The 15,325-nt window shown below is 36.3% G+C and overlaps 2 protein-coding genes across 2 annotated transcripts in view; one reads left to right on the top strand and one right to left on the bottom strand.

The window, feature by feature from the left end:
* Window positions 1–1,112: 1,112 nt before the first annotated feature.
* Window positions 1,113–9,539, bottom strand: LOC121414132 (cystatin-A2-like). Its single transcript, XM_041607200.1, has 3 exons — window positions 9,203–9,539; window positions 2,436–2,537; window positions 1,113–1,567 (listed from the first exon to the last, which is right to left on the bottom strand). The coding sequence occupies exons 1-3, from the start codon at window positions 9,413–9,415 to the stop codon at window positions 1,439–1,441; spliced, it is 444 nt and encodes a 147-aa protein (XP_041463134.1). The 5' UTR covers window positions 9,416–9,539; the 3' UTR covers window positions 1,113–1,438.
* A 3,288-nt stretch (window positions 9,540–12,827) lies between these two features.
* LOC121414133 (tubulin alpha-3 chain-like) overlaps window positions 12,828–15,325 on the top strand; it is a 34,886-nt gene continuing 32,388 nt past the window's right edge. Inside the window, exon 1 of the mRNA XM_041607201.1 lies at window positions 12,828–13,024. Coding sequence (XP_041463135.1) covers window positions 13,022–13,024 — 3 coding nt within the window. The 5' untranslated portion in view covers window positions 12,828–13,021. The remainder of the gene's footprint in view (window positions 13,025–15,325) is intronic.

Consider the following 15,325-nt stretch of genomic DNA (forward strand, 5'->3'; position numbering starts at 1 on the left):
CTGAAATTACCAGAGTATATTGGTTTAAATTACTATTTAATGGCTCTAAAGATTTCAAAACTACATGTATGTAGGAAATGGGATATGGAAGCTCAATGTAGATTAAAGTTCAGATGGTTTTATGATTATATTATTGACTACAGTAGGGTGACACGAAGCCATCATATTTTTATCTAAACAGCACACTTTGCTATCATACGCTGAGAGATACAAAAAATGGTTTGTTTCATTTCATGTTACTGCTATATAATCAAGGTTTCTATTCATATGATTGAAGTCATCATATTCACTAGCAGCATACCTTGCCATGTATATGTGGGGAGTTGCTTGTTTCACTTTCATTTTACATGTATATTATATATTAAAATATAGTTCAGCATGTGACAAATCCGAGCATTGGAAACCATAATTAAAAACTGTACAAAAACATGTACAGCGTACTGTATATACATGTACATGTACACAATTTTGAACATACATGAGCAGATGTAGATCAAAGTTGTAGAGAGAAAGTCATAAACAGAGATAAAAACTACTGAATAAAGGCGACCATCAATTTTAAGTGCATATATCAGTTATCATGCTTTGGGTGAAAATAATCCTGATTCTCAATGTCTGATGAAAAGAGATGTGGTCAACCCGAATGAAAAAGCAGCAAAGCCAGTGAAACATACTGTACTTGCAGTTAAAAAGCAGATGGTAGATTATAAAACACTTAGAGTACATGTACCTTGCTGCGCCCCCCCCCCCCCCCCCCCCCGCCACAAGCCCTTGACAGAATTAATACATGTACTGCATTGCAAGCAGTGCCATCCTTGCTTTAGATGTAAAATGTAATATGAGAAGTTGAAAACATTCCCACAATTTACCAGGAAATTACATATATCATATTACAACAGTGATGGCATGTAAATTCACAACAGACACAGCTTAAATGCTAAAAGAGCTACATGTATGTAGTAGTTATTCACAAAGAATGCGTTATTTCAATATACTTGATCATATCCCGGGGATCATATTTGAAAAGAGTCTTGGTCAAGAAAGCACAATTTAGAGACGATTAAAACTGCTGAAGTTTTCTGAAATATTTCAATGGATTGCTTTTATGAATATTTGAAGGAAATCACCCAATATAATAATTTAAATAATACAACACAGATATAGGAATATTTTGAAAAACCATACAACAGATTCACATAAAAACTTCTCAGCAATAAATCTTGCTTTTTACTACTGCTTAATATAACCATATGATGGCCATAATTCAATGGAAAAAGATTCAATATGTTTTTTAAATGTGTGTTGTGCAATGCTTATTAACATACTGACAGCATATTGTTAATAATTTTTTATTTAGGCAATGGAAGTTTGTTGCTATTTAAAACATGCTGGAGATATTGATGAGTCCGAATATAAATGAAGAATATAATTGAAGAATCTAGAAATATGTAATAGGATCCGCCTCTGTCTTATCCACTTGGATACTGTGGAAAGTCACATCATCACGGAATGACTTGTGCAGGCGAATGACGACATATCTTTTGTCACCTGTGCCACCGGTGTTGGCCTGGGGAGGGAGAGAGGGAGAGGAGAGAGAAAGGGGGTAGAGAAAGGGGAGAGCATAGAATGACACAAAAAATACTCATTTAAAAATTACATGACAATTATTCAAAATAACAAAAAGATAACTACATTTAAACAAGGCAAAAGGGATTTTGTGTCTCGCCACTTATGAAAATAACCAGAAATATCGTGATTTGCGAGGGCACACAACAGAATGGTATTGAAACTTCATTGAGAAATGACTGGGATGGAATAACACTTATAAGAGCCATGTACCATGTGACCTCCAACTACAGCATAACATGCAGGTCCCCCCAGTCCATCTACCATCCAAGTTTGGTTGAAAAGCGACTTACGGTTGCGGAGTTAGGTGTCATAAGAGAGTCTTGCATGTAAACTTTAACGTTGACCTGAAAATGACCTTTGACCTTACCATGTGACCTCCGACTGCAGCATAACATGCAGGTCCCCCAGTCCATCTACCATCCAAGTTTGGTTGAAAAGCGACTTTTCATCTACAGATTTTTTTAAAAATCACAGCTCAGCCAACTGAGCCAAGCCAAAGTATTTTTTTTTCTCACTGGTAAACATGTTGGTTGTCACAATCCTAAGTTAATTGTTTATTAAAGTTATAGTTGACACTTAATAAAAAAAGGACACATGGAATTAGGCCTTTTTTAACGTGGACGACCATGCCACTAGAGGGAATAATTTTGGGGGTGATTAAAGGGCAATTATTTAACATTAACAATGTCTCATTTGTACATTCTTTTGAAGTATAACACACTTTTTTGTAGTCCCAAGAGATTTTACTTGGCAGACTCAAACCGTATGTTCATACATGTAATCATTCCTAAATATTTGATACATACCTTTATGAAATAGTTGACTCCATTCACAAGTTGGGTTGCATATGCTACAGGTGTCAATTCATCAAATTTCCTTCCTGCCTTTAGCTCTGCATCGGGCCTTACCTGCATGAAATAGAGATTGGGGTTGGCTTGGTTACATCTAGGGGTTTTACAGTTTACAACCATTTATACATGTAAATACATAGTTTACAATCAAAGTAGAAAAGGTTAACAATAATCAGAAAGCAAATGGCATAACCAATAATCGTAGAGTGTAGACATTTTTTTTCGTAAAAAAAAACGAAAATACAATGTATGTTCATGAATTTATGAACAAAATTGCAAAAGTGCAGGCCTGTTGAGACCATCAACTCAAGCTAAACTTTAATTCATTATTGGTTATGATTTACTGATTACTATCAATAAACTAATTGCAAAAGCTTAACAATATTAGACAACAAAGTACACTATACCTGAAATCCTGATGAAGACATTGTTTGTTATACTGAGAATAACGAAATTAACTATGAAATTTACATTATGCGGGAGACCACCATCTCAAAATCAATCTCAAAGCATGAAACTGAGAGCATTCAATAAACGTTATGCATTTATTCATTCATTCATTTATTCAATTTTTCCAACAAAATTTATAAGCAATAATTACAATAAATAAAATATAACATCAGAAAATACAAATGACATAAATATTCAAATAAACCAAATATAAAGAATATGGGCAATTCCATGGAAAATGTTCACTTTAGAGAAAAAATGAAGTTTCAGATTTCACTCAAGCAGTAAAATTTTCTTAAAAAGTAATCTATAAAGTCTCAATTTCCAATAGAAAAATCGCAATATTGATATAATTTGGTAGTTTTTTCCATCATCAAAAAAATAGAATAGTATATTGCAAAATGTAAAAAATTTGGCTATTTTTGAACAATTCATCTTTTCTGTCTCTACTAAAAGCAAACAAGGTCCCAGAGGTCTCTTTTAACTTTTGAATAGTTGATTAATGTTTAAATCAACAGAAAATAATTGTTAAATTTTATACCATTCATCAATTTTACAGAAATCTGTCTTCAGATTTGTGTGATTTCTTTACCATTATCAGTGTCATGTCCGTTACGTTTTTCACTTAAAGTTTTCACAGCTTACAGGAAATTTGTCTAAAGGTACTGCAGATTCAGATTCTATGTTAGAATTAAACCCCCTACCATGTGTAGCAATCATTTTCCCTTACCATTTCTCATTTTCATAAAAATGGCGTAACGGACATGACAATTCGCGTAACGGACATGACGCCTTATATATGGCAAATGGCAGCATTTACAAAAACAAAATATTAGGCTCAGTGTCACAGACTGAGGTTAGTCTCAATTGTTTGAGGATAGCTGAATGTAATATTTCATAGAATCTGCATGTCATTCAAGCTATTTTTAGAAGTTGGTGAATGATGAAAGTTCAGCTCTTGTTCTGGTAGATTTTTCTGAGAATTAAAGGTATGTTACATAATATTAGGATAAGATGCAGCTAGATCTGGCAACATACTCAGATCACAATCTGCATCATTCGTGTTTGAACAAACATTTTATTATCTTAGGTTCTTGCACTGACAGTTTGGAGCATGATAAAACTCCAACTTGTGAATTAATGATCATTGATGATATTACTTCAAAGTATCTGACTTACACCAACCTCAACATGTACTTCTTCAGTGATGGCATGGGATCACATTTAAAAGCAAGTTTGTATTCGGATATCTGTGTTTCATGATGTACATGTAGCTATATGAATCCATGAATCTACAGTGGCACTTCTTTGCAGTATCACAAAGCAAAGGGGCCGTGGAAAGAATGTGGCGCGATCAATAAATTATGTCATAGTATTTTGGTCAGCCATAATAACGATTTGAATGATGTATCTTCAACTGTACACAAGCAGCGCGGACAATTAAACAAAATTACATGTAGATACAGCCACGTTTGTCAGCAAGCAAGATTGTAAGATTTAGAACATCCAAGATTTGATGAAAGGATGATTATACTCAGGATGATAGTTATTTTGAATGAAAAAAAAATCTCAGAAGCTATTTACAAGCATTCCGATTACCTTTCAACTCGTATATAATCGATAATGAAAGACCGCTTTCCAGGTACTGCTATTAAATTTTAATACAATTTTTTGTAATCTTAAAACTGACATTTATACTAGTATATATTCTTTATCATACAATACATTCCATAATATGTTCTTCATGGATTTATACAGGTCTGGTAAATTTTGTTTTCTTCTCACAAAAAAAAGAGATTTGGTCTTCTCAGTATGTCGTAGTGGTACGATAAATGTATTCAATATAAAATTATCACCTAGGCTATAGCTATTAATTTAATGATACCTGCTAATAATATCTACATATTTTTCATTAGATTGTCAGTAAAGGTACTTTGCTGTTACATAATTACATTCATTATTGATATTTCTTCCATTTTCAAACTAAGAAGTGCTGATGAAGTTCACTTCGTAAGGGTGTCATGTCCGTTACGCTAGTATATTATCAAATATTAGGGCATGAATAAAAAATAATCTTTTCTATCAACTTTTTTTCCTTTAATTAGGTGTGGCGGATGGTAGTAACTGGAAAATACTTATTAACTGTTGTTAACCGGTGTAAAATAAATTTTTCTAAATATTTTTTTGTTTTATAAATATTGTACAAAAAGACCCCCTCTCAAATTGCAAAATAATAGGAGATATTACAGATTACCAGTTATGATATGTGTCTCTAACCTCTAGCCTTAACATGTAAACAATTAGACTTGTACCATATCTTGTAATAAAATAATTATATTCGCTTACAAAAAGTGGACAAAACTGTCATGTCCGTTACGCTTCGTGTGTCATGTCCGTTACGCTACATTTTGAGCTCGGAATACAGAATGCACTGCAAAACTGTTGTTAAACACTATTTTATGGATAGAGCATGGTCTTAAGGTTAAATTAACACCAATGTCAGGTGCATGCAATCTAAGAATTCACAGGAATTTTGATAAGCAATAGGAGGTAAAAATGCTTCGTCCATTTCGTGTCATGTCCGTTACGCTCACAAAGAGTGCAATTTCTCCGCAACTGTTCAATGAAACGATTTGAAATTTTATGTGTATGTAACTGATACTTAAATGTGTCTGATAAGCTTAGTAACAATTATCAAAAGACTGCTAATTCTACTGTATAAACATTTGAATTACAAAAATTTGTCTGAACGTCATGTCCGTTACGCTGGAATTGACCATATACACCTGATACAGAAGATAATATATCAAAAATCTTGGAAAAACGGAGTGGTCCATTTATATCTGTATGTGATGTACAGAGTACAGCATATAATACACCCATAATTTTGGTAATTGGGGCTAATATTGTAGCAACATGATATTTAAATTGAGGTTATCCACACATGAATAAGAAAAATATAATTTCATGAATTTCTTGAAAGCAAATTGTAGGGTACAGAAGTACAAGTAGAATGAAACAGCAGCTTGCATTAAGGTGCATACAAATATCTTTTATTGCACAAGAATGATCTCCTGTGCTATCTCAATTGTCAATTTGGGGAAGAGAGGAGAAAAATGTTAATGAACAGATGGTGACCTTAGAGCTAAATGTACTGGTGATTGAAGTCAATGGTCTACGGAAGATCATCACAAAGTCATTAATATATTTCCACTACTCATACAGTGGTACACAGCTTTTATTAGGTCAAGATTTAAATCTGCTTTTACTTGACTAAAAACAGCAACAAACATTAATTTTCTTTAATATTAATATAATTACAATGATAATGATGATAATGATGATAATAACAATAATACAACAATGATGATAATGATATAAAATAATCCTAATAGTAAAAATAGCAAAAGGTTGGAAATTTACACTTTTGAGAAGTGATTTTTATTTATCATTATTTTTTTTATTGCATTGCAAACATGTATGTGCACACATAATGTACAATGTCTTGATTACAGGCTCATTTTGCCATTACTCTTAATCTTAGATTGAATAGAATGATTAGAATGAGAATGATACTGAAAAACAATACCCTACATGTATACCCAGTGCAGCATATCATGTACATACAGTAAATTTTTTATTTTTTGTTTATGTTTGGGAGCTGCTTTTCACAACTTACCGTAATGCCTAAATCTGCAACATTGAATAAGCTTTAACATTCCGATGAATGGGAATTTTCAGTGCTCTCTTTTTTAGCTTCCAGGGCTCTCCTAAGCATTTTAACTAAACAACCCCCAGCCCCTGAGTAATTTGATATAGACTATTTGGTCTGTATTCTAAACTCTAGTATTTATAACTTAAAACCAGGGAAAGTCACTGCTTAAACCATGATGTCCCAAACATATGTAGGCTATGTGGTTCAAAAGTGGGTACCTATTAAAGAGTGCAATGTCTTAAATATTAGTTAAGTAGTCAATTTTACAATTACAATCAAGTTTCTACATGTAAAATCAAATTAAATAAACAAGAGAAATGCACAAATACTGTACACATGTGTACAATGCATTAAGTGCAACGATGCTCTAATACGAAAATCTATAAATTAAAATATTTTTTTATTGAAATCTATCATAAATAATCCTATTCCAGTGTTGAGAAATACTTCCAAAATTCATTTTGCCCAATTGATTGTTGGCCCGGCACCCACTGAGCAGTGTCAGAAATCATTGGATGCAAAATAGGGCAGCAGCTACATGTAGTCTCATCTTTTTAACGTCTTTTTGGTCTGATGCAGCTGGGAACTGACCTCCCGGTCGCACTTTTGTGAAACAGACACTCTACCAACTGAGCCAACACAATGGTTTAGCTTTTTGGTCTGATGCAGCCAGGGACTGACCTCCCGGTCGCACTTTTGTGAAACGGACACTCTACCAACTGAGCCAACACAATAGTTTGGCTTCTCATTATTTCAGCAGACTTCGACCCCGTTCTCATTACCATCCTAAAACTAGTTTCACTGGAAACTAGTAATGAGAACGGCCGAAGTGGTCTTGGAAGCTTCCAAACCGGTTTGGAAAACCACCTAGCAATGTAGTTTTCAAGATCGCTCTGACTCATTAACTGGTTTCAGTGTAAGTGAGGAGACAACCGTTCCTCAGGAAGCAATTTTCGCATATTTTGTGTGTGCTACTCAACATACTGTGTGTAGAATGTTTAAATGCGGGTCTGTCGTTTCCAATTTCATGCAAAACATGTCAACCCACTGAGAGTGAGAGCGTTCCCGGAACAACAAAACAAGATCACTTTACATCAAGTGTTTTTTCCAAACTGATTTCCAGTAAACTAGTAATGAGAACAAGGTAGGTCTACATCTACTTACATGTAAACCAGACTCGAGCCCTGGCATGCCTGGCCTGGGTCTGGGAGCGTATCATGAAAGGACTTGTCGCACGTATTATCTAAGTTTACACAGTTAGTAACACTAACACTGCGTAAGGCTGTTAAAGCCAATAAAAATCAAGGAAACTTGCCGGACAAAAAATAATGCTCCCCTTAATATCGCGTCTTTTGGGGGAAGGTGTTGTTGAAGGTTGGTCTCAGATCTGACTGATACATGTCTGACAAAACTCAATTGGGGTTTACTGTACATCACACACACTTACAGTTACAAGTGCACATAGAATCAGTTTTCAATGAAAAGTCCTTGATCAGTTGATTACCAACTTGAAAAGGTCAGAATTAATCAGGAGAAACAACAAGACTTTGAACAAGATAGTTTTAGATAAGCAACAAATATAACACTTTAAATAGTAGAACTCTTCAGACACAACCACAGGCATACTGTAGCGCTAGCCTATCACGGAAAACCCATTTCCCTACAGTCATGACGGCCAAATCATGGTTTCGGGAACCACTCATCATTTTGTATAAGTGCACTTGTGTACAAAGTGAATCGAGGTGGAAATAGAGAACCGTGCGTGTGAGTGTGACTGAATAAAGCGCTGCTGTATGACGTGAACGATGGACGGTTCCCAATATCACGATAATGCCATCACGACAGTACATAACTAGACCTAGGCTAGTTGTGAGTAATCATATGCTTTTACTTTAGTGTGAAAACAATATCAGTGCAAGCTCTTCATCATGCCTAGACAGCTGGCAGCCGTCTGTTTCGAGGAGTTTTTTAACATTTTTTTATTTCTCCTCGTACACAGACGGCTCGCTATCGTGCAGCCACCATTAGGGGACTTGCAATGCAAAATCCCCCCATCGGGGCTCTTCAATTTTTGTCTTTAATGAATAAAAAAATTGACAATAATTGCGACCAAAATGCAAATTAATATTCCCTCTTGGCATTAATTGCCAAAAAACGGAGAAAAATCAAGTTAAAAGGAACAAAAACAGTGACTTACCTCGGCTGTCACGCAAATTCACTTCCCCGTTTTGTCCGATCTTAAGTACATAAACATATGGCCATTGAGTCCCCTGTACAGATCGCGCTAGAACTTCGGTCTCTGTATTTGGTGAGTGAAGCCAACGGAGTTCAGCTGAACAACCAACATAACAGAGACCGAAGCTTTTGGTCTACATCATGCCCTAATACTAGTAATACTAATAGGCCTTACCGGTACAAATCTTCAAAGATTTTTAACTAAAAAACTAAAAGTAAAATAAAACAAATACAAATCATGATTGAAAAAAGTTGAAGAAATTAGTATTGGGGAGGCCAGTATTGGAATGTTAATTCACTATCTTTTTAAAAGTATACTTGCCTTATCAAGCAATCCCTGAATTAGATTCTTATCTTCGGCGCTAACTAAACCATTTTCAAGCGACGTCACGCCTGTCATCCCACCCACTCGCTTCTGTTCCGCCATAGCTGCCCCGATGATTCCAAGCAATAGAACCCCCAACAACACCAGCTTGTTCGCTGTGATATGATAGAAAGAAGATCGAAATAAAGAGTCGTTCGATGTGGTGGTCATTGCACGAATATTCTTCACTGAAACTCGGAAATGAAACGTTGACCTAGTTGGGCTTTATTGTCTGTGTTTCTTCGACTTCGAACAGGAATTATATTATTTGACTTGAGAGATGTTTGTTTTCGTGGTACAAATACAGTGCAGTCCAGCTGCTAATCACAGTCACATGACCAGCAGTGTTTCCAAGCTAGTCTTTATCACATTCGTTTATAATCTTTGGTCAAACACATAAAGTTCTTCTAATAAAAACTGTACTTGGATCCCTACTATTTTATTGGATTTTTTTATATTGCTGTGATTGCTATTTTTCAATATCTGATTCCGGATTAGGACATAATGTTGTGCATCACATTATAATACACTATATTGGGTCTAGGATATAAAGACTAGCAATATGTTGCTGAGGATGAGTTCAGTGAGATTTGGGCACAAAGTGCCAGTGGCGTATCAAGGAAAAACGTTGCCCGGCACGGGGGTGGGGGTATTGTAAGAAAAGTGTGCCCCCACGAAAATTAAGATGACGACGGAAAGTGCTAAATTTTTCGACCCATTCCACCCTAGACAGCAACGTCGTTTCCTTTCCATTTTCATGTCGCGGTGATTATCTTCTTCCATTTTCTTCCCTTTCTATTTTTTTTCTCTCTGGCGCGCCAAAGAGGGGGCACCCTTGCCCCCCCGGTATATAGCCTACGCCACTGAGACCATTCATCCAAGTCAGAACAGCTGCTCGCCATGCTTCATAAATTTCATAAACATTGAACAAAACTTGGGTTCAAGGTTAATTTCGAGATTTTCTGCCGAAATCACTGAGCTGGCGTACATGTACGTATTGAGGGAAACAAGGGGGGGGGGGAAGGCGAAACATGACGGAGGCGTACTAAATAAAATAATGAAAATCTAATATCATGACAAATACTATCACATGACTGCTTAGAACGATGTGCCCTATTAAAATCCCTACTTTTTTCATATAGGGGCCGGGGGAGGCCCCACGAATAGGCCCCACATGCCACAGTGCCTGAAATTACATAGAATAACTTCGCACAATTAGTAAATCTTTTGATCCTCGATCAATAGGAACGACACCCCGGCCGTTTCATTACCGGAACTGATTCAAACGTGGTTAATTATTTCTACTACTAGTAAAGCCTCAAATGTGACAAATTAATCTGAGTTAATCAATCCTCAATATAATATTGATTAGAAATTTCTCAATAGTTAGCTCTGAAAATGTAACCACAAATCGCAGGATTTAACCAGAACATATCAAATTTATTCCATTATTGGCGGCGATCCCGGTGGAGGTGTGGACGTGCCCGGCCCCCTCGATTTAAGAAATTTAGTATGCAGGAACCTATCGAGAGGGTGGTCTCTTCACCCCTCACCCCCTCCCTCCCGTGATGGACAAAATATCTCACGAAATTGGCGCCTCTGAACACATTCATCATTATCTATAATGAATTGTATTAGCAATAAACGCATGGGGGTGGGGTCACCAGAGCTTAAATCAGAAGTCTTTAACTATACTCCTATCTGGCCAGGATCACTACCCATAATGCAGTCTGATCAGTGTAGTTTTATAATATAGGCCCTTTAGAATGATAGCATAGCATGTTAATTCACCACTCTGTATACGCGATAACTATGCAATTATCATGACTATAGCAAAACAAGTGCCTTCCTCCCCAAAACATTTCAGTTTCTTTATACAAATAAAATTATGAAACGATTTATTATCCGATGAAAGGTATGTTTCAAGACAAGCTAATATCATTGTAGCACATAGTACTTAATGGAAGTTAAGTGAAGAAAAAAAAATGAGGATGGCAGAGCGTGTGGAGTGTGTGTGTGTGAATGGTTACCTTTTTATTTGGCTGTTGCTGTTTTTTTTTAGTAGTTGCATTTATTTCCTTAGAGAGGGGATTGTAATATTGTATACTATGTATAACTAATTTCATTGATTCATTTGGAGATGAATATTATGTAACAGGGAAAAAAGAATTAAAAAATGATTATTTTCTGTTTAGTAAATTTATTCAAACGAAATACGAGAGAGGGAGGGCGCAAGCGAAGGTTGCGTGTGGGTGGGGTGTATGTGTCTGGGGTGATTCTCTATAAAGATAAACGAGACAGAGACAGATACATAGAGAGAGAGAGACACACACACACACACAGTGAAACACGGGGGGGGGCCGAGAGGGGGAGAGAGGGAGAGAGAGAGAGAGCTATAGAGGGGGGTGGAGGGAGGAGAGGGACAGAGACACAGATCTTTGAAAAGCGAAAGTGTACAGTCGACATCTTACGAAGACAGCATCGTTGTCGTAATATTCATCATGGTATATTACATGCCTAACTGGTGATGAATGCCGTTCTCTTGCTGGGCATGCATCATAATTATACTTGGCCTACTCATTACCGTTTAAACATGTTAAAGGGAAATCCACAATATAAAATTGGATGATGATGAATAGCATTATTTTGCATAACGGCATTTCTCTGTAAAACAAAACAAAAACAAACAAACAAACATTCAATGTCGCCGGCACCCCAATTTGACACACATAAATTCACAAAGTTGCTGGAAAATATGGGTGTGATTACTTCAGAGTTGAAGGTGTCATCAGAGGAGTGTTCTTAAAAACTGACATCAGTTGGTATCCCTAGTGGACTACATCCAGGGGTGTTGAAATTACACACTGAAGATTGAACATAACACCTAAGTAACGACCAAAGGTGTTGTAATAACACACATGGGTGTTGAACGAAGACCAACAAATTAACGCCGGATTGAAATTACTGGTGCAGTCATCTACCACATTTTTTTTCTGTGCACCCTATAGCTGATCATGCACATAAAGTTGTTAAGCATAAATATAAAGCAGAAGAATCAGTCAAACTCTAATTGATAAAGTTTTGTCGAAAACTATTAAAAGTTATAAATTATGTTAATATGCAGACATCCACTATACATGTACTTGATAATCTAGGAAATTCAAAGCATGTATAGATACATGATTCAATAATTAAAGAACAGGAAACAAAGTAATTAAAGATTGATATATTTTTTGATAACTAAAATGGAAAAAATGAGGGAAAATAAATTAGAGAGAAGAAAGTACTTAATAGTTTAAGTCAGTGCAATGCAGTCCGTAAATGTTCTCTTTTCTTTTAGATTTGCTCACTTCTAAAATCGAATTTGTTTTCAAATTTTAAGTTCTCTTTGGAGTTACAATTTATACTGGTAAAACATTATAGCATCTTCCCCTCGTGAACGTTCTTTCCCTTTAAAACATTTGACTAGTCGGCGCATGATGGCGCTATAGTGCATTGAGTTTCTTGCTGTTCATTTGAAGCAAGGAGCGGTCTGATGGTATAAAAACGATTATCCGAGTTGGAAATGTTTCATTCCTTCGCCTTCCGTCGCAGTACTTTGAAACAGCCACGGAAAAGAAGCTAGAGAGCAAATCAATCTCAGCAAAAGTTTCGATAATATTTATCAAAGACTTGTTTAAGTGGGACTCCATCTAGCGAAGCGATCCGGGTGCACTCGATTAATAACGACCTTTTTTAATTTTTTGTCAAACAACTTTGCCTTGAATATCTGCAATAATGGTAAGTGCTTTATTAATTTTGTTGAATCTATCTTCTGATTTTCATGATCAATGGCAATTAGTGTGCCTTCAATCATATGTGATTTTTTTGCAAACTTTTGATGACCAATATGTCTTTCTATACCAAAACGAAATTGTAAAAAAGTAATGAAAATTATTTATGGTATAAGAAGGAGGGCGATGAGACTACAGAAAGAGTTGCGCTTAAACGCAAGTCAAAAAATCAATCGCAAGTCCCAAATGCGCGCTGTTGATTGGTTGAAAATCAATTTGCGAAAGATTTTTAGAGTTGCGATTAATTGCAACTCTTTCTGCAACGGGCCACTGACTGCATAAGACTGGAAAATTATTTGTGATAAGGAGAAATATATATGTAATGGGTGAGAGTAAGGGATGAATGCGGCGGAGAGGGGAGAGTTGGAGACAGAGGGGGAAAAGGGGAGGTAGAATAGAGGAGTTGCTAACATGGCTGATTTAGTAGCTCATCTGGTAGCTGGTCTTCAGTTTCCAAATTGGACGTATTCACTGATTTCTTCGCAAGGGTAATAAAAAGAAATATTCAGTAGACCTGAAATGTAGCTCAAGAGAAGATGCTCATGGCAACAGCGTGTTAACTTGCTGAATGCTTGCAAAATATTATGAAAAATATACATTCAATCAAATTTCAGTGTTATCAATTTCACCATTTTAATAGGGACCGCGGTAATAATTATTTTGAAGGTGTAGGCTATGTGTGTGTGGGGGGGGGGGCACGCAAAGCACACTCACATCAAAAGTAATTATTTTTGCTTTTTTGTACACATTTTGTTGAAAAAAGGTATGAGGATCGTCGAGGGCCTTTCCACGACCCCTCTTGAAATGGAGTTGAGCACCCGGTCCGATAGGTGTGCGTTTAAAGGCCTAAATCTAACGGCCACTTATAATAGACGTTCTATGCTTGCAATTTGCACTAGGAGGAAGTAGCAACGAGTTAAGTAGCGTTGATCCAGCAATAGAGACACTCACATTGTTGGGGGCGGGGCCCCGACTTTATATGAGTCGTATTTTTTTATTGAAAAATATAACTTTTCTTATACCAGCAAAATTGTTTTATAACAGCATCTAGTACTGTATTACCTTGTGAATAGTTCATAATCGACAACGTGTTTGCGTGAGTGTGTAAAATAGAAAGATTTAAGATGATGGACCGGGGGGGGGGGAATGTCAGGGTATGCAGCGTGTGAGAGAGAAATCGAAGGAGAGAGAGAGAGAGAGAGAGAGATGAAAAGAAAGATAGATCATATGTCTATGTGGAATATCATGTATGTGAACAGAATCAATGAAAGGAGAGAGGGAGAGGGGGGGGGGGGGCGGAGGTAAAGAGAGAGATGGACACACAGACAGGATATAAAAAAGTAACACTATTTTTACTGGGGTTGAGTAGGGAACATGCCCCCTTGCCCCTGCAGGCCGTGAAGTCGTAAACTTCAAGAGATGCGGAAATAAAAACGAACATGCACGCTCAAGGAAAACTCGTATTCAGTTTCGTCGACCAACCTCTGAATGGGATGAGAAATATAATCCTGAATAGTGCACTGGGACAGCTACCCTGCCTTATTGGCTTGTTATGTGATCTGTTTATATATAACAGGATTATAAATATCCAAATATTGACGCTTTTCCCCTTAAGTATGGTTTGATACAGACCTCAGTATATACACAATTCGATTTCGGGGCGAATAAAGGGTTCGGTAAAATTGAGGGGGGGGGAGGGGGGCTTCCCCAAAAAATGTTGGAGGGACATTTTCCGGAAAATGGTTCATAGTATGATCTTATTTTATGATATTTTGCGTATTTTTTTTTAAAGATATCATGGGGACTTAACTGAAAGGGGTTCGATTTTCCTCAGCGGATAGGCTATACCATGGGGGGGGGGGGGCATGCCACTCTCCATATACATGATATATACACAATTGGATCAAGTGTTGCGTTGGTCAAAATACCCTAATCTGTTTATCATTAACCGGATTATAATTATTCTATTACAAATATATTGGTGGTATGTTCAGTTTTTGGCACGAGAGAGAAAAAAAATCTGCCCCTCTGGTTTGTTTTCAATACGCTTTTTTTTAAATAAATATTATTAAGCATGAGATGTCAATTTAAATTTAATGTTATACTCTGCTGACGATTGTAAAACTGCAGTATCAAAATTTATTTTCAAAGATAGACGTGCTCTTGGCTTCGCCCGTAATCAGTATAGCATCTCAATATCTGCAGAATGTTAATATATTTCCTCATTTTCACCTCTCCCTAAATCATT

This window comes from Lytechinus variegatus, chromosome 4 (genome assembly GCF_018143015.1).
Source record: "Lytechinus variegatus isolate NC3 chromosome 4, Lvar_3.0, whole genome shotgun sequence".
NCBI lineage: Eukaryota > Metazoa > Echinodermata > Echinoidea > Temnopleuroida > Toxopneustidae > Lytechinus > Lytechinus variegatus.

Bases quoted from the DNA above. Each gene is read 5' to 3' on its own strand.
- LOC121414132 (XM_041607200.1), bottom strand. From the start codon at position 9,415: ATGACCACCACATCGAACGACTCTTTATTTCGATCTTCTTTCTATCAT. The intron at 2,538-9,202 runs GCAAGTATACTT...TATTTCATGCAG, and splicing joins TTCAGGGATTGCTTGATAAG to GTAAGGCCCGATGCAGAGCT. The intron at 1,568-2,435 runs GTATGTATCAAA...CTCCCTCCCCAG, and splicing joins GAGTCAACTATTTCATAAAG to GCCAACACCGGTGGCACAGG.